Genomic DNA, 24070 nt, shown 5'->3' on the forward strand with positions numbered 1-24070 from the left:
TAGCCTTAAATGATTGAGACAAGTTGAACAGGGATGAGATGAATCATTTACCAAGGTGAACCAGGTTCAAATGAATCTTTCACCAATTTTTAACAAACACTATCCACAGCTCTAAAGAGAGCAATATCAGATCAAAATACTAGGGAAATTTTAATTGAATCTTTAGCTTTTGTAATGGTAATGATGAATTCAAATTGCTATTAGACCTTTAAGGGCCAGATCCACACCTCTTTATAAATGGATTAAAACTACTATGGATATAGAGCTTAATGCTCACATCTCAGTTATGGTTGGACAATTACAAGAGATATAAAAACACAAAATGCCCATTGCTGTGGCTGTGAAAGATGAGGCAATTCCCTAAACGATTGTAGACAAACATTTGCTAAGGATAAATTCTTCTCTAATTCTTCTCTAACCATAATTCATGGAGAAAGATTCCTGTGAAATGGAGATGTGGAAGGAATGAACATAAGGCTCACAAATGTAGGTCATTCAAAAATAATTGAGGCAATTCCTTAATGTTGAAAAACTGACTAAGGGGCTTTGCCTAAGTCCCAACAACAACAAACAAACGAACAAAACAAAACAACAACAAACAACAAAAACAACAAAAACCCATGAGCCATTGGTTTCCTGTCCACCAAGAAAGATTATTCTGAAAAAGAACCAAAAAGCCATTAAAACAAAAACTAAAAACAAAAATAAAACAAAACAACAAAGCATCAAAACCTAATAGGACAAACAGAGCTGCTCAAAATATAAATAAAGCATTTAACAGAGATAGAACATCTCCTATGAATAAAAACAAGAGATTCTAAAGATACCAAAACCCAGATATTTGGCAAACTACTATAAATGATAAGAGACCAAAGTTAAAATTACAGTTAGATGGAATTGAGAGTGAAGGCTTAGTAGATACAGAACCATAAATAACAATATTACAAGATTCCTGGACTCCAGCAAAGGGTATCTAAATAGCTCTTAGTAATTAAGGTATTGTCTCAAGTAAAACAAAGTCTGATTAATAGCATAGAACCACAAGATCAAATAGGAAAATAAAGGCCATATACAGCTAATATAGCCATAAATTTGTGAGGAAGAGATCTATTGCAACGGTAGGAAACACAGATTAGCATTCCTCCAACTTTAGAGACAGGCTCAAAGAGAAGAAATGTTCCTAATAAAGAAATTTAAAATTGTTATCAAATTTAAAATTGTTACAGACTGTCCAAGCTGTCCATAAGCAGGATAAAGCACAGGCTGACTCTACAATTTTATATGGGGGAGCCACTGCTGGCCTATCTCCAGCTGCCCTACTTGGAAAACCTGTCCAAACAATGGCCTATGACAAAAGAAAAGTTACAGACACTAGAACAGCTATTCCAAGAGCAGCTGGAGGCTCAACATATAGAAGAACCCTTGGAATTCTCCTGTATTTGTCATTAAAAAGAAATCTGGCAAATGGAGGATGTTGACAGATCTGAGAACAATTAAAAATATCATTTAGGCAATGGGCTTTTTATAGACTGGAATCCCATTAATTTCCTTGTTATTTAAGGCATGATCTATAATAGTTAATTTAAAAGAGTGCTTTTTCACAATCCCTTTACATGATGAGCATGATAGAGAAAGGTTTGCTTTTTCAGTTCTTACTTTTAACAGAAGTTGTCCAATGAAAAGATATCATTGGAGAGTCTTGCCACAACAAATGTTGAATAGTCCTACTTTATGCCAATATTGTACAATAGCCATTATAAATAATTAATAAGCAATTTCCTTAATCCATAATTTACCATTATGTGGCTAATATCTTATTGGCTGTTTCAGATACAAATACCTTAAGGAAAATGTTTAATGAAGAGAATTTTGCTGGGGATTACAAATTGATCCTGAAAAAAGGTGCAAACAGGAGATTCTATTAATTATCTAAGGTATAGTAAGGATTTAAAAAACATTTGACCATATCAGGTACAAATCAAGAGAGGCCAATTAGGAACTCTTAATGATTTTCAAAAATTGTCAGGAGATATTAATTTACTAAGGTCCATAATTAGATTTACTACTCAAGAACTAAATAATATATTTTAAAACATACAAGGTGATAAAAACTTAATTACCCAAGAAAATTATCAGCTGAGGCTGAAAAAGAATTGGCCCTGGTAGAAAAGGAACCACACAAAGCATATATAGATCATTTGGAAACAAAGATGGCTTGTATTTTAGTTATTTTCCCTTCTGGTCATTCTCCCACAAGAATTCTGATGCAGAGAGATTGTATCTTAGAATGGATAGTGTAGGATGATGTCATTGTGCAGCAAGGCAGGTCCAGGATAAGGCGAAGCCAATTATTGAATGAAAGAAAGGGTAAGCAGGGAAAAAGTCTTGGAAGGAGAGAGGAGGATAAGAAGTGAGAGACTCAAGATGGAGACAACAGAGAAGGATGATCCAGATCCAGGTGAACTAGGTCAATTTTATTTTGCCTAGGTGGACAGTTTATATCTTTATTAATTGGCAGTGAATTTATTGTGTGGAGGTATTGTGGATTGAGAATTTAACATATAAATCTAAGTGGTAAACTACAAGTTTCTAGAGCTTTGATTTTACTGGGCTACAGGGGATGTGAGCAAAGTTCCCGGTGGGCAGAGAGACAACCCGTCTCAGGTTTGGAAGCCATTCTAGGCTATAGAATACCTGAGGCTAGCATGGCATGGTGCCACACTAGAACTGCCTGCAGAATGCAATGTGTATGTCAGGCATGGTAACAACAAGGGGACAGTGTGTGAAAATGGCTGGCAGAGAAACAGTTGGAGCATGCCGCTCCCACAGATCTGAGTGGAGTGAGAATGCATGGGAACCGGTAGCCACCAAACCATTTTTTTTTTTTTACTGCAACAGAAAAGTACATAAACTGAGTGAAAATTTAAAGGCTTATATAGAAAAGGTTTCTGCATTGATTCTGAAAGGAAAAAATTAGATTTCATCAATCAGCAGAAATAGATCCAACAGAAATTGTGGTACCTTTTACTAACACATAAATTGCCTCATTATAAACAGAAAAATAACATTGACAAAGGGATTGCAGTAATTTTTTGGGAGATATTAACAACAATTATTCCAGAACAAGCAACTTCAGTTTATCAAAAGAAGTAATTGGATTCCCCCTCACATAGTAAGAGGGACACCAATTTCTGGAGCCCCTACATTCTATGTTGATGCAAATAAATCAGAAAAGGCAGATTATAAGTCAGAAAGTATAAAAAAAAAGTAATTCGGAGTCTTTATAATTCAGTTTTAAAATAATCAGAGCTATATGTCATTTTTATGGCATTATTAGACTTTCCAAAATCTTTTATTACAGTTATTGACTCAATACAAGAAAGAATTATCTTTTTATAGAGAAACCACTGAACTTACTCAGGATGATTCAGAATTAACTTCACTATTTTCTCAACCATAACAAGTAATCACAAATAGAAATCATTCACTGTACATAACACATATTAGATTCCACACAGGTCTAACAGGTCCTCTAGCACAAGGTAATGATGACATTGATTAGCTATTAAGCTTCAGAATTTCATTAAAAAATCATGTCCAAAGCAAAAAATTTAAGAAATATTTTTTCTAAACTTGACAGCAAAACAAAGAAATTAAAAGGCTATATCCTACCTGTTCTTTGTATAGCAAATCCCATTACCTGCAGGGAATAATTCAAAAGGTACCCAAAGAAATGAAATTTGGAAAATGGATGTGTTTCATTTTGCAAAGTTTAAAAAACTAAAATAAGTACATCATACCATAGACACATATTCAGGATTTCAATGCGCAATTGCTTTAAGTTCTGAAAGGACTGGTATATAATTACACATTTATTAGAAGTTATGGTAATTATGGGAATACCTGTACAAATTAAGACTGGCGAGGCTTCAGCATACATCTCTAGCAAAATGAAACATTTTTTGCATTATAATACAAAGCATATCACAGGTATACCACATAATCCTACAGGATAAGCAGTTGTAGAGAGAGCTAATCATACTTTAAAGGAGGTGCTTAACAACCACAAGGGGTAGCAGGGACCCCCAGAGATACGTTACATAGTGCTTTATTAACTTGAATTTTTTTTAAAATGCTAATGAACAAAACACAACAGCTGCTGACAGACATTGGATTATGAAAAAACTGCTGAACGAAACTGGCCCATTTATATTAAGGATTTCTTAACTTCAGAATAGAGCGCTGGGCAATGTCATGCTAGGAAAGAGGTTCTGTATTTGACTCCAGGGGAAAAGAAAAGCTGTGAATTCCTTCCAAATTGACAAAAATCAGATTCACCAGGGGAAGCCCTCTAAAGATCTAGGCTACGTCCATAAAGGAGAAAATAAAACTAACAAAAGACGTAAGATGAACTGCCGATCCCTCTACATGGAAACGGCTCTGAGACTGGCTAAAACATAGAAATGTCTCCATTTCAGCTAAGCGTAGCTAATAAATCTTGTTGGCTACAGAATCCATTACCATCATGGTGGGAGGCATGGCAGTGTGCAGGCAGACATGGTGCTAGGGGAGCTGAGAGTTCTACATCTTGATCCATAGGCTGCAAAGAGGAGACTGTCTTCTGCAGGCATCCAGGAGGAGGCTCTCTATCACACTGTCCAGACTTGAATGAATATATATTCATTCAATGGATATATATATATATATATATATATATATATATATATATATATATATATAAAACCTCAAAGCCCCGCCTTCACAGTGACACACTTCCTCTAACAAGGGCACATCTGCTCCAGTAAGGCCATGCCTCCTAATAGTGCCACTTCCCATGGGCCAAGCATATTCAAAGGACCGCAAGCAGCCAGTGTTCTTAATTGCGAGCCATTCTCTCCAACCCTGATTGGTTTTTGTCAGTACTTCCTTGGTTTTGAAGATGCACTGATCACCAGAGCATTTTAAAATTTTAAAAGCAAATTGTTAGCTGTGTGTTTACTGAGTCCCACCGTAGAAAGCACAGCATGGGTCTGCTTCCCAGGAGCTATCTTTTAGGAAGCTGAAAACCAAGGCAGGAACTTAAGATGCATAAATAACTGTGAGTCTTCCCTGTGACCCTCAGCTAAGTGCAATGGGATCAAAGGGATGTAGAAGCTGTTATGAACCGTGCTGGCTATGAGTGGTGCGTCTTGACCTGCAAGGAGAGCAGAATCATCGAAACTTGGCATTTTTAAAACTTTGGCAATGACTTGACATTTCAGGGCCCCACAGTGTAACAGTAGAGACATGGGCTCTGGGAAGTCCTATGGGATTTAGTACTTCAGGATTCACCATTTTAATTTCTCTCTCTCTCTCTCTCTCTCTCTCTCTCTCTCTCTCTCTCTCTCTCTCTCTCTCTCTGTGAGTGTGTGTGTTAGAGGTCAGAGTTCAAGTTAGATTTTTTTTTTTTTCCTTAGACATCTCTACCTTATTTCTAAGACAGAGTCTCTTGGCTGTAAAGCCTGAGCTCTTAGGTTTGGCTCATCTGGCTGGTCAGTAAATGCCAGAAATTTTCTTATCTCTATCTGCCCAACAATGGGATTATGGGTGTACTCTGCACCTTGCTTTTTAAGATGAGGGGTTTGGGGAATCAAACTTGGGTTCCTGTGTAAACGCATTACCAACTAAGCCATCTCTGCAGCCTCAGTTTTCTCCTGCTACAACAGATGATGGCGAGACTGGCAGTACGTGGTGTGATTCCCAGTATAAGCAAAGATAAAGGAAATTTATGCTTATAAAGAGTAACAGCGGGTGACTGTGGTGGTTTGAATAGGAATGCCCCCATAGACTTTGGTGATTAAAGGCTAAGCCCATAAAGTGTGGCACTTCTAGGAGGCATGGCCTTGTGGGAGGAAGTGCGTCACTGTGGAGGTGGGCTTTGAGGTCTCCTATGCTCAAGCTAGGCTCAGTGTGGCACACAATCCCCTTCTGCTGCTGGCAGATCAAGATGTTGAACTCTCTGCTCCTTCTTCCCTCACTGTCTGCCTGGAGTGCTGCCAGGCTTCCCACAATGATGATAATGAACTAAACCTCTGAGACTGTAAACCAACCCCAGTGAAAGGTTTTCTTTCATAAGAGTTGTCTGGGACATGGTGTCTTTTTGCAGCAATCAAACCCTAAGACAGTGATCAATATTTATTTTCTTGCATCACTAAAATAGTACTTACTAACTTTACTTTTTAATTGATACATTGCCTCAAGCATATACAGCATAATAAACACACACACACACACACACACGCACACACACACACACACACACACACACACACATGCACATGCACATTCTACAGTGTGCTAGTTGATGTCTAAAAACAATCTCAGGTATTAGTTGTTGCAGTAAATCTGCAACCCTAATAAGCCCGTGCAAAAACACACAACTCAGATAAAATATTTATAAATGGCACACCTAGATTGGGCAGGTAGATATACACTACTCTATTCTCCAGCTATGAAATCCCTTGCGACTGCTCTATCTTTCTTCCACCTCTTCCTTTTCTGTCCTCCTTTCTCTCCTTCATCCCCTCATCTTTCCTCCTCCTTCCACTTTCCCCCTCTCTAAAACTCCCAGCACCACCTTTTCCTTCCACTGCTCAATCGCAGGCTCTAGCCTTTATTTGACCAGTTAAATGGGGGAGAAGATTCACCTGAAATCACCTGAGTATGTGATCTACAATCACTCCTCACTGTGGTACCTCCTCTTGCAGAAGCAGAATTAACATCAAAATACAAACAGCAATCCACAATGATCAGTCCTCCCCTTCCACTTTGTTTGAGGAAAGATCTCTTATCTGTTTGTTTGCATAAGCACTTTAATGCACCCTGAATGTCCATCCAGATTATTTAGTCCCTGCCTCCCATCTTGTTGGAGGAACACTGGTAGAGTGTTATAGTTACACTATAGCTCCTAGCTTTTGTGTGGAATCTTTGTGTTGAAATCTAGGTCCTCAAACTTGCCCAGTGTGGTATCTAGTATTAAGCAAGTTGACGTGATCTAGAATCACCCTGGACAAGTCTGTAGACCTATCCCTGAGTTACTCCAGACTTTCCTGGAAGGATTCTCTTAATTAGGTTAACCCATGTAAGAAGGACGATCCTAAAAGTGGATAGCACCATTTCCTGGTCTTGGACCCTGAAGTGTACAAAATGGAGAAGGTGAGATGGGTAGAGCGCCTATCGTTTTCTGCTTTCAGGCTGTGGATATGATGTGACCAGCTGTTCCAGGAGCTTTGATTTCCTAGCAACAAGGACTACTTTGCCTGTGAACTGTGAACCAGAAAACTACAAAAAACAAAAACAGAAACAAAAACAAACAAAACAAAACAAAAACCTTTCTCCATTAAGTTGCCTTTGTCAGGGTATTTTGTCACAGCTACAGGAAAGGAAAAGTGTAAACACAGCAACTACTTTACACATTAAGCCACCTCTTCAGCCCCTGCGATATGATTTAAAATCTCCCACATATGCACAATGGGATGGCCACACTTATTACTTAGCAGTTGTCACTTTTGTGAAAATGTTACATTGCTAATTCTGTCTCCAAGGTCTACAGTAAATCTCCCAGACTTACTCCTTGTTCCCAACTAAAGCCCAATATCCTTTAGCCAATCTCTCCCCACTCACCACCTCTGATGGTTATTCCTAGTTGTCAACTTGATTACATCTGGAATGAACTACAATCCAGAAATGAAGGGCACACCTCTATCTTGAGGCTGGAAGATAGGTTTCTGACCTGGATCTTGACGTGGAGATCTTGAAGCACAGTGGCTGTGAAAATCTTAGGCCCAGGCCAGATAGTACATGCCTTTAATTCCAGGAGACTGAAGCAAACAGATCTCTGAATTCGAGGTTAGCCTGGGCCAAAGCAAGGTTTAGATCCAGACATGGTGGTACACAGCTTTAATCTGAGCCACACCGTCTGCTGGAGGCCTACATAAGGACACTGGGAGAAGGAAGACTCATTCTTTTCGACTGCTGGCACTTCCTAGCAAGCACATCTGTTGGAACCTACTTCTAAAAAAACCAGCTTAAACAACTAGCCTTGTAGAACTGAGCAACTACTAGATCCTTCAACTTTTCATTTTCAGCTGCCCACTGTTGGGTTAGTTGACTACAAGACTGTAAGTCATTACAATAAACTCCCTTAATATATAGAGGCATTCCATGAGGTCCATGACTCTAGAGAACCCTGACTAAGACACCATACCAGCTCTGATTCACCATCATTGTCCTTCTCCTCTGGGTTCAGCTTCCCCAGATTCCACATGTATGAGATTATGATGGATTTGTGTTTCTTTACCTGGCTTATCTAGTTCAAGGTTCAAGGTTCAAGGTTCAAGGTCCATGCAGGTTGCTGCAAGTGACAAGATTTTGTGTCCTTTGAAGACTAAATAGTATTGTGCATATATCACATTTTCTTTGCTCATCCCCTGATAAAACACTTGCTAATAGCATAGTTTGGCTTTTGAAGTTGGTGTTGGAATACACATCTGTCTGACATTGATTTCATATCTTTCAATCAATATCCAGTAACATTTTTTTAATTTGTCAATTCTATTTTGAATTTTAAGATAATTTTGTATGACTTTTCATAATTTACATTTCATAATTACAAATTTCATAATTTATATTCCTACCTTAGCAGTTTTCTTTTATACGTGTTTGGGTTTATTTTACTTACATCTATTTAAAAGATATTTTGATATTCTTACTTCAGTGAATTTCACTTGCCTCAGTAGAGGACAAACTTAAAAGGGAAACAATGTTTTCAAATTCTAGCTACAGACTAAGGCCTGCCAGAGGCTCTGAAGTAACCTGGTATCTCTATCTTTCTTTTAAGACAGAATTTAGTAAGTGTAAGAGGATTAGAGGCAGATTGGCACCAACTTGAATTTCTTTCTTCGGAGGACAGAAGGAGAAGTGCAAAGGGAATAATTTTCTCAGCATGTAATTTGCTGCTATCTGATGCCACCCTCCACTTCAGTCTTGATCCTTCTGGACTGGCTTCCTGTGCTCTGGAAGCCATTAGAAGACAGGGAAGGAGGGGCAGCATGCCTTTGCTACAGGCCAGTTTGCTGCTTTTTATAGGTGTGCTGTATGCACCAATTGTGCCTTTTTTATGGCATACATTTGTATGTATGTATGTGTGTATGCATGTATATAAATCATTTTGAACCCCACATCCAAGAACTCTACAAAAATTATAATTTCTAAGCTCAGAAGAGAAAATTCAGTGTTCTTGCAGGATACATATTAGATTTGACTGTATGAGATGACATATTTCACATCGATTAAAATTAGCAGTAGAGAAGCTTTATCTGGGAATGATGGAGAGCTAAGACAATAACCTAGCAGAGGGCTTTGAGACTCCTTTTTTAAAAAGTGTTTGCAGAACTTAGAACATTCTAGAAGTAATTTGTGAGAAGTAGGCCTGTAGAATCCTTGTGTTTGGAGATAAGGAACTACATCTGGGATATCTGCAGATGGTGTTCCCAAGGAGAAACACAAGTTAATAAGGGATAAGGGGTAATACTTCCTAGGCTACTTTCCAAATGAACTCAGCTTAGAACTTGGTGTATTTAACAACCTTTGCAATTGTTTTTTTTTTTTTAAAAAATTGTGCCTGAAAATGCAATATCAATAAGTTCAATAATCAGGCATTGTGTTGTAACTTATTATATTGCAATTTACATAGCATTTGTAAACATACTCTTACCCTTAATATTTTATTGAAGGTATTAGACATTTGCTCAGAAGTAGACATCCATTTTAGATTCTTCTATTAGGAATACAGTCCATACTAAAAACATCTACAAAGCACATAAGAAAGAAGTCATTTTCTACTTTCTATTTCATTCAGTGACTCAACAAATATTTACTGACTAGTATGTGTCAGCCATTGTTCAGCACCACATACAACTCAACAGATACTCTAAAAGCCAGAAGGGCTTGGGCAGATGTTTACAAACTCTAGGGGACCACCGATGCCAACTGAGCAAAACCTTCAGTCCCCTCTGATGGGAAAAAACAAGACATCTATCTGAGTTAGAATGTTACTGCTGTGAACAGACACCATAACCAAGACAACTCTTACAAGGACAACATTTACATGGGGCTGGCTTGCATGATCAAAGTGGGAGCACAGCTACATCTGGGCAGGCATGGTGCAAGAGGAATTGAGAATTCTTTTACCTCTTCATCTGAAAACTGCTAGGAAAAGACTGGCTTCTAGAAAGACAGGGTGAGGGTCTTAAGCCCACTCCCACAGTGACACACTTCCTCCAACAGGCCACACCTTCTCCAGTAAGACCATACCTCCTAGTAGTGATACACCCAGGACCAAGCGTATTCAAACCACCACATTATCCTATGACAAAATCAATTTGTAAGTATCTATCCACAGATCTAGACCTACAGAAGATACGACACAGAATACTGCATCCCAAAGAGGATAACTACACTTGTGAAAACACAGGAAATAAATAATCTCACACAGCAAAAGCAAAAGAAGGGAAGTGCATATGTAATACACACACACACACACACACACAGAGAGAGAGAGAGAGAGAGAAAAGACAAAGAGAGACAGAGGTTGATTAGAAACTATATTCTGCTATCCTTAAGGCTCTTTCTGGAATGTGGGATGAGACAGGTGCCTCCCATTTTAAAGAACATTGGTTCTCTTTTATGGTGACATGGATTGGTGACATGGATTCAAGGGAGTGTCACACTGATAGTTGTGTTGCTGGTCCAAGAATCTGTTAATATAGGAAATAAAGCACTGAAGAGAAACAGACCCTGTTCCTTAGCTTTCAGGCTTTCTTTTGTTCTCCTTATTTTTGCTGTCTTATAGAAAAGTTCTGGGAACAGAACCATGGTTTAAACTGTGGTTTAACCATGGTTATTTGTGTCCTCAGAACTTAAGTTTGGTATTTAATTAACACTAAACAAGACGTACTGGAGAAAATGAGTAACTTAAGCATACAGGTATTTATGGTAAAATCAAACCAGAAGAAACAAAGCGACTGCAGGGTTCTTTTTTTAACAAAAGATAATCCAAATGATCTCAAGAAGAACCATTTGTGTTGCCATGTTCTCTTAGAATGGCCTGGGACTGCCTCCAAGGAATTCTGAAACTGTCTAATCTCTCCCAAAGGGCCTTCAGGAACAACCCCAGTCTATAATTGTCACCTTACAGAATGTATCCCCTCTCCTCCCACTAAGGAACCAGGGAGGTAGAAGAACTCTGCACTGAGACCAGGGAGATGGTGTTTAGGGACAGGAGGGAAGGCATGCCACAGAATCAGTGTCTTCTCCTCCAACTTGTCTCGCACACAGGTCAATACCTCAGGCCTGTCCCACGGTCATGATGACTACAGTGTGCCCATAAAGAACCTGATGCCTAAAAGCTTACAATTTTTTCTTTCATTTTCTTTCCTCCCACCACCTCCCCCAGCAACCATGGGGCATTTAAGCAAAGCAAAGTGGGCCCCGAATGCCATTCTTAATGTGGGAAGAACACGCTATCTAATGTGCCCAGAAAATAAACAAGGAAAGACTTAAGTGGTTAGCTGTAGAGAGGACCAGCTCCAGACACATTTCCTTGTTCTTATAGCCTGCAGCACGGCAGAGGTCCACCCCACCAGAGCATAGCATGCTGGTTATGCCAACTGGACTCAGTTCCAGAGAGGGCTGTGCAGCGCAGGTGAGCTCACCAAGTTCATGAGTCACGAGGTTGCATAAAGCTACATGAACACCTCCCCCAGAAGCTTTTCAGAACCAACAATGTTTGCAAGCCATCCGAGTTCCCAATGAGGAATTAGAAGAATTTTATGGATTTCATTAGCCAGCCAAGAAATTGTCTTAGTAGCCCTGACTGTACTTTAACCACCCAAATCAAATTTCTCTTCACTGACCAGGGGCCGCAGCTGCATAAACACTGGCAATTGGAGTGGTGGGAGAAACTTTAGGCAGTGATTTCTTCTGAAGAATTTGAGGAACTAAGCATTTTTATTTAAAATACCAACTCTAGACGGGCTCGTCACCGACAGGGAAGATATTTCAGTTTAAATATATATTTAATATGTAAATACTTATATATTTTTGTATTTAAGTATATATCTACTCCATTGACATCACTCATTTGTAGGACATGTTTTTACAAAAAGAAGAAAAAAAGGGGTTTATTTAATAAGGTCTTTTTCTTTCAATATTATTATCCCATCCATTGTTGCAACATAAAGATGTGGTTTGAAGAATTTCTTTTCTCAAAGAATGCCTTGTATCCCCTTCAACCAAGTAGGCACACTCTGGGAGGCCAGCCAGGAAGTGGGGACGGCCTACTATATAAAGCTCTTTTTTTATATGTACATTAAAACAGGATTCTACCTGTATTGCAGTAAGAGCACACCATTAAAAGTTGAAATCTTTGCTTTGACACCCCTGTCCCCAAGGAAGGCAAAAACAGATTTAATTTTTTTTTCTAACATTTTGGCAATAGCTTCAGTTTTAGAGGTGCTTTAACACTTTCTTTGGCTAGAAAAGTTTATGCAAACCAAGCTCAAAATTTCTACACCTTGCCTTAAGAATTCTATTTTGACACATTCAAGACAGCACTGATGGTGTCATTTGCCTACAGGAAGACAACGGAGAATAGCCCTTAAAGTAACCCAAGGTTTCCAGACTTAACAAGGATGGCATTAAGTTACCAGGCCAGAGGTTTCCCTCCTCAAACAAGGACCCGGCGAGGGTGGGGACAGGGCGGAGTGGGCGAGGCGGGACAGGCCGCACCTGCGGTTTTGTGTCGCTCCCCCCTCGCCCCCCACTCTCCTGGGCTGGCCGGGTTGAGGGGCTTGGCAGGCAGCATTGTGAGCCGCTCCACCGAAGCCTGCTCCTCCGACCCGCGTGCGCGCCCCCACCCGCGCGCTCTCAGCTGCCGTGGGAATGGGCCACCCTCGGGACCGCGCCGAGCCTCAGCCCCGCCGGCCCCCACCCCCGCCCCGCGGCCGCCCACGCCGGGATCTGCGTCACTCGGCCGCGCGTGGGCGGGAGCCGGAGCGGCGAATGGAGCAAGAGCGGAATCTCCCGATGTGACAGCGCGCGGGGCGGGGCGGGGGCGGCGGAGGTGGCGGGGGAGGGAGAGGGAGAGGCCGAGGGAGGGGCGGCGGCAGAGGCGGAGGGAGGGTGCCCCGGGCCGCCGCCGCCCGCCTCCACCCGAGCCTCCACCCGCGCGGCGGAGCGAGCGCCGTCGGGGCGGGCGGGGGACAGAGCGCACGCCCACCACGTCCCTGCCCCCCTCGATGGGCGCGGGGGCGTCCCGGCCGCCGCAGCCGCCGCAGGAGCCCGGCAGAGCCGTTGTCGCGGAGCGCTCCGCAGCCGCGGGCCGCGTAGGTACCGGGAGGGCCTTGGGCCGGAGCGGGGGAGGGGGGCACGGACGCGTGGCTCGGTCGGGCCAACGCGTCCTGCCAGGCGGGGGACGCGGGCTGGGTGGGGAGGACGCGCTCGCGGGCCCGCGTGGGGTGCCAGCTCCGCGGCGACCGGGGACTTCCTAAAAGTGCCGCTGAGTCTCCGTTTTCTTCCTGTTATCCGCCCCTTCCTACTGTAGTTGTGCTTTCAAAGCGGAAGGAGAGTTTTGCTTGGAAGTGGCTTTCAGAAACTTGGCACCCAGGTGCAGGGGAAGCCGGAGTCGCCGAGCCTTGAGGCTGAGTGGGGAATGTGCAGACACGTGTAGGACAGAGAAGCTTTGGATGCAGGTGTGTGACCTTATGGGGACAGACACCAAAGTACAGTCAACCCGGGAGATCTGCAAGGAGTCTCCCGGGTAGAGCTGGAATTTGCGTTTGTAGGTTGTGCTGACCAAGTTTTGCGGCGGGCGAGCAGCAGGAACCGTGCCCTGGCTCAGGGAGGCTTGGGAAATTTTGGAGTGCCTGCTAATTTACAATTTGATCCGAAAGAGCAGGTTTGGAGTAAGTTGTCACTACCGATTGGTTTGCCAGTGACGTGCCTGCCAACTTTACGGAGTGTAAAGATCAGAATCTCTAAAGAGATTCTAGGATCTCGTTTAAAAATATTTTGGCAGTTTTAATAGTTAATATTAGATTGCATAGGCGCAGAGGAACCGAATTTAAAAATAGATTAGTCACATCCGAAATGGTTCGCTGTTTTGTACACGCAGCGAATTACCCTTTTTAAATATTCACTTTTTGAAAATTCTTTCTTTATACAAATATGTTATGGCATTTATAATTTATCTGCCGGTTTTAAGAAGAGATATTGGAGAGAGGATGTATAGGATCCAATGTATAGGATAGCCAACCAGAGTGGAGGCTCTCTTCCTGAGATTGAAAAGGCTGCTTCACACCCAGCTTCTGTGCCAGTACAAGTGACTTCGATCGAAGGTTTCTTCCTCCAGCTTGCATCTTTTGAGACATTTCATTCTGTTCTTTCATTAAGCTCAAGCAGATTAATAAATATGCTGTTGAGAATTTGTAGACGGGCAGCATGGTCAGCCTTCCTCGTCTCTGTTTCCTGTGTAGATATTGGAACATTACATCTTGAAAGAAAATAATTTCAAGGAGCGCTAGGGATCTAATTTGTTTCTTTTTTCTTTTCTTTCTTTCTTTCTTTTTTTTTTTTTCTTTTTTTGACTTGACCATCTTTTGCTTAACCTGCCATTCCACTTCTGAGCATACTTTTTCTCTCCTGAGGCCAAGTCTCCTGTATTAGTGGCAGCAGGAACAAAATTACACACGAGGCACTGCGTATTTTACTTCATTCTGGCCCTTAGATGTGAATACGTTTCAGATGACAAATTCTTAAGATTGATATAGATGATACTGAAAATTTTAGTGAGCTATTACAATAATAAACTCCATCAAATAAGTAAATGATTAATCTTGCATAATCTTAACCTAAACTAAAAGTTTTTCTTTTGTTACTGGTTAGTAACAACCATGCCCTGTAGAAAGCCTAGGCTTGTCTCCTCGTCATTATTTAAACAATCAGCTAAAGCACTTCCTATCTCTTATTTCAACTTTAAGAACATATGGTTTATTGAAATTAGTACTGTAGATGCTTTGAAGGAAGAATTTGTTTCATACACTCTAGATTTTAAGAGTAAAAAAATGGGTGGATAAAAGCAAGTGTGTTAGAGTTTTGTGTTTGGTGATTTAAATCTGTCTTAGAGTTAGGCCTTGGCTAGAGTTAGGCCTTGGCTATTTCATTGTAATAAACCTGTTTTTGTTGCATCTTTTAAAAAGGAAATCTCTAATTTTGACATAACGCAGATGTGTTCTGTATACCACAGGGCCATCATATATTTGCGTTACTTCCATGAAAGTGACCATCTTATGAACAGTTCCAAATGGTGCTAATGTGTGACTCTCTCCCATGCTCATATTTCACTGTGGATCTTATCAAACATAGTAAAGAACAAAAAGCAGCCATTTGAGTATCCTCTAAGGTTGCCAGCTCCTTCGCCGGCGTCTCACTCTTCTCTCACCTGCTTCTTCTCATCCTTGAGTAGTCATTATAGTAAGTGCAACTTTCCTTTCTGATCTGACACGTTCAATAACTCATATTGTAGTAGGATATACCCTCATCTTAATAATGGAACAATAGGGAAATTTCAGAAGCCGATGCTGGGAAAAAAAAATCATTACTCTTCATCTTGAGAATTCTCAAAGCTAAAACATATCATTAAGCTTTCAAATAATGTGTCATTTTCCAGCACATTACATCTAGGAGCTGTATGTTAATTCACATGGTATGTCAATACTTTTCACAAAGGAACTTCTGAAGAACGTGAGATTTATATATGTATACACGTTGCCTGCAGTCTACCTAGATGCTCTTAATGCCTGCCAAATGCCTTCTCTATTGGCTGAACTATTCGCAGCTGTCGCTGGTGGTGGTGGTGGTGGTATTTGTCTGTTGGTATTAATATATAGCTGTTTAGTAGACAAGTAAGTCCAATTTACCTTCTCCTAATTTAAAAAAAATGTTATAAACCTACCCTTTATTGTTTGGGGTGAATTTTAAAAGAGTCTGTTTAAAAAAAAAAAAAAAACCTATTCAGAATTGCAGGAAGAATCCATAGGGAAGAATACTTCAATTATCCCAAATCAGCATAAATCCCTTAGAAGCTGAGGATGTAATTCATAGCTATATGAGCAGTAAGACCTGAACTTGACTTAAGATTTGTCACTGTGTGCTTGAGAGTATAGCTCGTGTGGAGTGTGCACATAGCATGCTTCTGGTTGACTGTTCAACCCCCAGCACCGACAAAAGCCCAAATACTACCCCATACTTCTGAGTGAGTGTGTCTAGGGATGACTTTTTAGAACTTGATGAGTATCCAGGGAATGCATCAGTCTTACCTAACCCACGAAATGCAACCGAACCACATGGAAACGGTTTCTAGCCTTGAGTTCTGGATTTTAGTATTGGAAGCGAGACATCTGCATGTCCTATGGGGTCCTCCTTTTCTAGGCACTTTTTTTTTGAGTCTCATCCTTTGCTGTGGCTACTGCTCCCTTCTCCCAGGCCTCTCCGCTTCCGAGCTACACTCTGCAACTGGCTGGCCAATGTCCTCTTCATATTTGAAAGTTCACTTGTGGGGGCAGTAGATCTCACTTGGATGTTAGGGAGTGGAATTAATACCCCTTCATCTGTAAATGATGCATGATATCTTCAGTAAGTTTTACACAATGCTTTTCAAGAGGTTGCTATTAACTCAAAAGCTCCCAACCTGAAAGTTCAGGCTCTGTTGCATAGATAAGTCAGGGCTCATGGGAGATGCTGCTCTTGATTTCTTGCTAGTCCCGGAAGAGTCTTCTGGACTGCCCTGGACCTCCTGAGAGTATATTAAATATATATTCAGAGATGCTAAATGTGTATGTGGCAATCGTTTCTTCAGTATTGCAGGAAAATATTTAAGAATAGACAGGAGTCTGTTAAAGGGTAGTGTGATCTATAAGATGCTTGAAACACACTACATTGGACGTTTAGGAACACAGACAAAAATGACCCAGGATCTCTCATGGTCGAACCTCTAATTTCTTTTTTAAAAATGCTGACCTGGGGGATTGGGTTCATATACAATGAATGTTACGGTTCTGGGCATGTCTAGCTCCTGGACTTGGCTTTGATTCTTTGCTCTCTTAGGTGAATAGCCCTGCTATGAGGGTCTGCAGTGTAGCCTCCATGAAAGATGAGGGACAGGAAAGGATGCAAAGGAAGGCGCTGCTGCCTGATGGGTAGTTTTGGGGACACCAAGTTACTGAGAGGGTGCCCATGAAGTAGGAAAGGGGGCTGCTGCTGAGACTGACTCAGATATTAGGTTTCATTATATAGCCATGCTTGTAGAAGTAGTGTTCCACACAGAAAACTCTGCTCAGAATGACGGTGAATAAAAGGTTAATGAAACCTAATTCCTATCCTCAGGGTGCCTGTAACCAAACAGTGCCTGTCTTCAGAGCTGGGGTAAGCCCTTTGTTCTGAAGCTCCTTTTGTGCAACACACTGCATCCTATTTATCACAGCACTTAAACATGTGCTTCTGCTTAACCGATCTTCATGAAGGACAGCCTTTCTTCGGGGTCATCTTCATGAAGGGCAGTCTTCCCTCGGGGTCCTCAGGACTGGCTCAGGACTTCACTTACTGGAATAAGTTAAAAAAAAAAAGAAAGAAAGAAAACCAAAACTGGGGAGGGTGTTGGGCAGAAAGAAAGGAAAACATTATTACTGTAGGCAGCCTGAAAACCAAGAGAAAAATCTATAGCCCAGCTGTGTGGGAAAGGCTTTATGGGAAAGGCTTTATGGGAAAGGCTATGGAGCAATGCCCGGGATGGGCCCTGAGAGAAGGGAGGGTAGCTTACAGGACAGGGGAGGGAGGTACGGATAGTATATGTGTAATTTAGATTGCTTGTGTTAAGCTGTGGTAAACTTACAGAGAAGAGGGAAAAGCCATACCTCATTGAGTGGGAGCAGAAAGCAATGGAAACCAGGATTGAGTGCTTTGGGGACAGAAAGAAACAGGTTGATGCTGATGATATGGCCCAAGGACATGCAGAAGTAGTGAAAACAACAGTGGACCATTTTTATTAATCTGGGAAACAGGGAAAGTAGTACAATGGAAAAGACTGAGGGGCTGCAGAGAGCAAACCTGGGAATCCAGAAGTCAGGAAGCAGATGAAGCCATGCCCTGGGTTCTGGGCACCCCAAGCATGGATTTGGCAGTCTTCAGGTGGGATGCTAAATTACAGCCTGAAAGAACGGTTCAGGCTCATCACTCTCAAGTATTTCCGGTATGAGAATCACTTTTAAAATAAATACTCAGGATTATTTTACGTTTAACATTGTTCATTGAGAAAACACTGGGCATTCTCAGAGGAACAAGTTCAGTTACACTTTAAATTAGTGTGTACCTTGTAAAATAAAAGAAGTGTTCATTTACTTTCGTTTGTAATGAAAAGCTTCAATTTTACTTTGAGATCTCTTTGTTGTGACTCCATAATCCGCTCCTCCATTATCCCACTAAGCCACAGGTTCTTCCTTTTTTTTGTAAAGATCTATTTATTTTTATGTGGAGTGATGTTCTGCCTGCATGTCTATGGACGGATGCTAGATCCTTTGCAACCGGAGTTACAGAACAGTTATGAGCTGCTACGTGGGTGCTGGGAATTGAACATGGGTCCTCTGGAAGGGCAGCCTCTTAATCATTGAGCCATCTCTCCAGCCACCTAAGCCACAGGTTCTTAAACTATGGGTTTTGACCCCATGTGTAGTCATGAAATCCAGTGTGTGAGATGGTGAAGGTTTCAGCGTAGTTAAAAGGTTTCTGAACTCGGGGTTGGGGATTTAGCTCAGTGGTAGAGCGCTTGCCTAAGAAGCGCAAGGCCCTGGGTTCGGTCCCCAGCTCCAAAAAAAAAAAAAAAAAAAAAAAAGAACAAAAAAAAAAAAAAAAAAAAAAAAGGTTTCTGAACTCGAGAGAACCAAATAAATAAAGACTTAGAATTAATTGTGTAAAAGAGGCTGAGGTGTCTCTGGGGGGGGGGGCTGTTTTGCCTCTGTCGTCTTCAGTGAGGCCTTGGTTCTGAACACACAACATGCACCCCTTGCACTACACAGCCTTCAGTGCAGGGTAACCCTAAATGCAGCTAGAAACCTGTTGACTCACGTTCCAGACTATGGGTAGGTTATGAACTGTGTTATTTCTGCTGTACAAATTAAAGTTTTCCGCTTTTTATAAAACTGATATTTTAATTGCAGAAAACAAAGGCAGTGTCCTTCTGCCGTCATTTTGTATCACATTAGTATCTAGTTAGCATATCCATAGATTGTATCATGTTAAGATGTTTGAGTTTCAAAATTGCTGTTTGAGTTGCTGACAAGTTTCAAAAGCACACAAATTTATTAAATAAACTTGGGCCTGAGATTGGGACAGGGTTTCTGAAATGGCTCTAACTACACTGCTTTCATTTTGTTCTACATATTTATGTGAAGCACCATACTCAGCACGGACAATTTCAAAATAAAAATATTGATCAAGCCTTAAAAGTACCACAGAGGCTGTGTGTCCTGTGCTCCAACAATGTCCTCAAAGAGTGCCTGAACTTAGCATATAGTAGGGGGAGATGGGGGAGGGGAACCAGTGTGCCCTTATCAGATTCCAATGAAAACGCCTGAAGGAGTGACAGTGACAGAGTGATGGCTGGGACACCCTGGTGAAAACTTCGTAGTCCCTCAAGATTTCGGATATCCCAATGGGTCCTGACACAGCACACTGGATGGAAAGGCTCCCCTTTTTCTGTGAGACCATGAAAGGCCTCTCTCTGTCTTACTCTAAATCTTCAGCCCCAGGCCTGGAAAATTCTATTTCAGTAAGCGAAGTAAGAACGAAGCAGTGACTTTTTCTGCTCGGTTTCACACAGCACAGGTTGAGCTAGGCAGGTGCCCAGTGCTGTGTGGGCCAATGGGGAAAATGTGTAAGGTTTAGGAACTCGGTGTTACCATTTAGTGAGCAACGAGCAGTCTAAAATGAATTCTGAATGAACTTCTTTCTGCCTTTTAAATTCGTCTTTCCCGTGCTGTGGACCTTCTCAGCGACCAAGTTAATAGGGAATGAAATTTGCAGGGGTAAGCAGGGCTGGGTTATCTTTAGGAAACAGCAAAAATGAATGAGTCGATGGTTTCTTTAAATCATGGGTTTTATGAAAAGGGCAGAGTGGAGGTGATGCTCCATGGGGTCTTGGAACAGCCAGGTGCAGTGGCTTTTAGCTGAGTGGATTTATCGTGTTGTCAGTTACCGGAGTGTGGTGGTGTTACTATGACCCTTTGATTCCCGGTTCAGAGAGATACAGGCAGAGGTTGTTTCCAGCTAATTTGACCCTCGTATTGAAGCATGAATAGTTACAGATTTTGTGGAAACAGAAACTCTCATAGAAGTTTCAAGTCAAGTCAAGTTAACGTGTGAAGTGGTGGGATTTGAAGGAAGCTGACACAGTCTTCTAGGGGGAAAGCTTGGGGAGAAACCTTCTTGCCCAGCCCTTGAGGGTGGGTCTTGAGAAAGGCTTTGGGATTCCAAGTAGTGTGTCTGTCCTTCATCTGCTGTTCTGACTTTGGGAATGTACGCTTTCCCCTTCATTCTTTACAGTGTTAGCTGCTTTGCCAGTCCACAAGGCCCTTCTCAAGAACTAGAAGGTTTGTTAAAGTACATGAGAAAGGAGAAGACTTAGAAACTGCTGTTTTCTAAGCCCATTACCTTACCTCCGAAGACTATTCTCTAAGTCTGCATCTTTGGGTTCCTGAGGTCCTCTTATATTTTTTTATTTGTCTAAGAAATATCCTTTTTCTCTCCCATTGTTATAAAATGACTGAAAGATTCTGTTCATCTAAGCCATGGACTGTTTCCTATATTCCGTGATCTCGGAAACAAATATGGTGAATTAGTTTATCACTTAGTGGGTTTTGTAAAGCCACTGTCCTCTTATGGAAAGGACTGTGCATATACATGCTTTTCTGTGTGTGGATTTTTTTTTTTCTGTTGTACTGTGAAAGTATGTAGAGCGGCCACACAGGCGAATGATGAGAGAGTAAGTTTCTTTGCTTTACTTCTATTCAGACACTCCAGAAGCTCTTCTGATGGAGAGTGTAGGTTAATACAGACTTAAACTTGGTCTACCTCTCAAGACTGTTTTGAGGCCTAGTGTCCAGTTAGGTGATAGACACTGCCTAGATGGGTCATCACTGAGGTGATTGAGAAGAAGAACATTTTACTCAGAGGACTGAGATGGAGTAACTGTGTTGGTAGACCTGAAGCCCTGAGGTGCTCACAGAGCATGCAGCTTTTGTTGCATGGGTGTATAAAGTGAGAATCTACTTGTACAATTTGCCTCATTTGCCAAACCCAGACTCACATAGTGGAACTGAGGGTCTAAGGAAAGTGCTTTTCAAAAGCACACTAGATGATTTCCCACTAGGTGTTAGCAGAAGCCACTGGATACTCTCTCTCTATTTTTAATCTGTAGGACTTTTATTAAGGCCATGCCTGTACTAATCCATGTAAATATAGAGCCATTGCTGATAAGGGAAGTTGGAGAAGGTAGGTAGTTGATCAAAACACGGATAATTCAAAGGTCCTGGGAGATAGGACTACAGAAGCTTAGAATGGTAGACTCTTTTTGTATTGGGGTGGCTGAGATTGTAATTTTTGTAGCATTCTAGTTGGAGCTTCACAGCGACTTTCTGTTTCCCAGTGTTCTCTTAGTATCTCAGCTTCTGTTGTCTCCAGTCAGCTTCCTCCACACCAGCAGAGTTGGATTTCCTTTTGCCTCCATGGTGTTCATGTGTCGGGCTTCTGTGGTGTCTCATTTTAATCCATGGGTATATTGCTTACAAGGTTGCTTTGCTTAATGGAAGTCCTTGGCCAGTCCTCATTCCTGATCTCACAGGAAGTGTTGATAAGTGATAACTCTGTCTCTTCTGTGTTCCACATGCCTAAGTGATCACAGTTTTCCCTCATTCCTTCACCCACCCATCTCTAAGTATAACACTTATTTTCTTATCTTCAAGTCACATTGAAATCTATCTCTTTCACTGGCTAGGTCTAGAAATAACTCTGTCAGAGGGTTTACATGAAGATTAGACATAATAGTATTCATCATGTTGCCTGGCACAAAATAAACAGTTCAGTGGACGGTGATGTGATAGTGTCTTACTTCCTGCTGGTTTTTTATTCATCGTCACCACCATGTCCACACCATGAAGGGAAGAAAATGCAAAGCTGAAAATATGGGCTAACCCCTTTTTGAGCTTTGGTCTGTGTTCCTAGTTTGTGTTTAATGCCCGTTTTCCTTAGGGAACATGGGTGGGTTTAGCATGACTTTCTGAGTTATGAAGAGTAGGGCTTGATGGACTATGTGTGTCAGGATGCAGCTGTAACTACCAGTTGCTCTGCAGATACTTTGTGTCTTGTTTTGCCCATGTTACTTTCTAAGTAATGCAATGTTGCTATCTAAATAATACAGTGTTGCAAGCCATTTAAAAAGCTTAAAGCACTGTGATGATGAGTCTGTCTTTCCTTCCTTCTTTTTGTAGGTTAAGCCCATCCACAGTAATGGCCACAGCCTTACCTAGGACCCTGGGAGAGCTGCAGCTGTATCGAATATTGCAGAAAGCTAATCTGCTTTCTTACTTTGATGCCTTTATCCAACAAGGTGGTGATGATGTCCAGCAACTGTGTGAAGCTGGAGAAGAAGAATTTTTGGAAATCATGGCACTGGTGGGCATGGCAAGCAAGCCCCTTCATGTGAGACGGCTTCAGAAGGCTTTGAGAGACTGGGTTACAAATCCTGGCCTTTTCAACCAGCCATTGACTTCCCTTCCTGTCAGTAGCATACCCATCTATAAATTACCAGAGGGATCACCAACATGGCTGGGAATATCCTGCAATAGTTATGAAAGGAGTAGCAGTGCCCGAGAGCCACATTTAAAGGTCCCTAAATGCGCTGCCACCACCTGTGTTCAGAGCCTGGGTCAGGGCAAGTCAGAGGTTGGAAGTCTAGCACTGCAGAGTGTCAGTGAATCCAGACTGTGGCAAGGACACCACACCACTGAAAGCGAGCATAGTCTCTCCCCAGCAGACCTGGGCTCCCCAGCCTCCCCAAAGGAAAGCAGCGAAGCCCTGGATGCTGCCGCCGCGCTCTCTGTGGCCGAGTGTGTGGAGCGGATGGCCCCCACCCTGCCCAAAAGTGACTTGAATGAAGTGAAAGAGCTGCTGAAGAACAATAAGAAGTTGGCCAAAATGATTGGTCACATCTTCGAGATGAGCGACGAGGATCCACACAAGGAGGAGGAGATCAGAAAGTACAGCGCCATCTATGGGCGGTTTGACTCCAAAAGAAAGGATGGTAAACACCTCACATTGCATGAGGTAAGGAGCCTGTGTGTGTGTGTGTGTGTGTGTGTGTGTGTGTGTGTGTGTGTGTGTGTGTGTGTGTGGTGTTGGGGTGCATGTTTGCATGTTTGCATTTGCTGCTGTTCACTGCAGGGCACTGGTTGATGGGTTACAGGGAGGAACACTACTGGAGCAGCACTAAGAATGCTGACGTGTGCCATCTCTGTTCTGAGCAGAGGCTGCTTACTGCCCTAGGGCTGCCTTCTGTTGAACTCAAACACATTTGAGTTTTAAAACTACAGTACAAGGTAGGTTTTAGAAAAAAAATGTCAGACTTCAAGCAGTGAAGCATACATTTGCGTTTGCAATGTGATCGGTTTCCTAGTTAAGTAAAAGGGTTTTAAAACGTGATCTTCATTTAAAAAACCTTTTTATTAAACGTTATTTAAAAAAAAAAAAGAACCATAAAATGACCAGAACATAAGGCAAATTTCAGCTGGTGTGGGAAACAAACTTGTGTTAGATGAAGGTTGGGGTCGAGAGTAGCTTTGGCTCTTGTTTTAGTAGTTGGTTAGCACACAAAGGTCTCATTGTTTCATTTCCACAGTACTTTATCCAGAGTGTTCTGCTTGAGCAT

General features: G+C 41.7%; 1 protein-coding gene across 3 annotated transcripts in view; it reads left to right on the plus strand.

Moving 5' to 3' along the window:
• Positions 1–13198: 13198 nt before the first annotated feature.
• The window catches only part of Nab1 (NGFI-A binding protein 1), a 37924-nt gene continuing 27052 nt past the window's right edge, over positions 13199–24070 (plus strand). The window contains exons 1-2 of one of the 3 annotated variants that reach the window (XM_032901083.1): positions 13199–13424; positions 22635–23469. In XM_032901083.1, the coding sequence (XP_032756974.1) occupies positions 22654–23469 (816 nt within the window). In that variant the 5' untranslated portion in view covers positions 13199–13424; positions 22635–22653. Of the gene's footprint in view, positions 13429–13662; positions 13791–22634; positions 23470–24070 lie in introns of those variants that run through there. The other 2 variants (XM_032901085.1, XM_032901084.1) reach the window with 2 other exon arrangements.

This window comes from Rattus rattus, chromosome 4, assembly GCF_011064425.1.
Source record: "Rattus rattus isolate New Zealand chromosome 4, Rrattus_CSIRO_v1, whole genome shotgun sequence".
NCBI classification, from domain to species: Eukaryota; Metazoa; Chordata; class Mammalia; order Rodentia; family Muridae; genus Rattus; species Rattus rattus.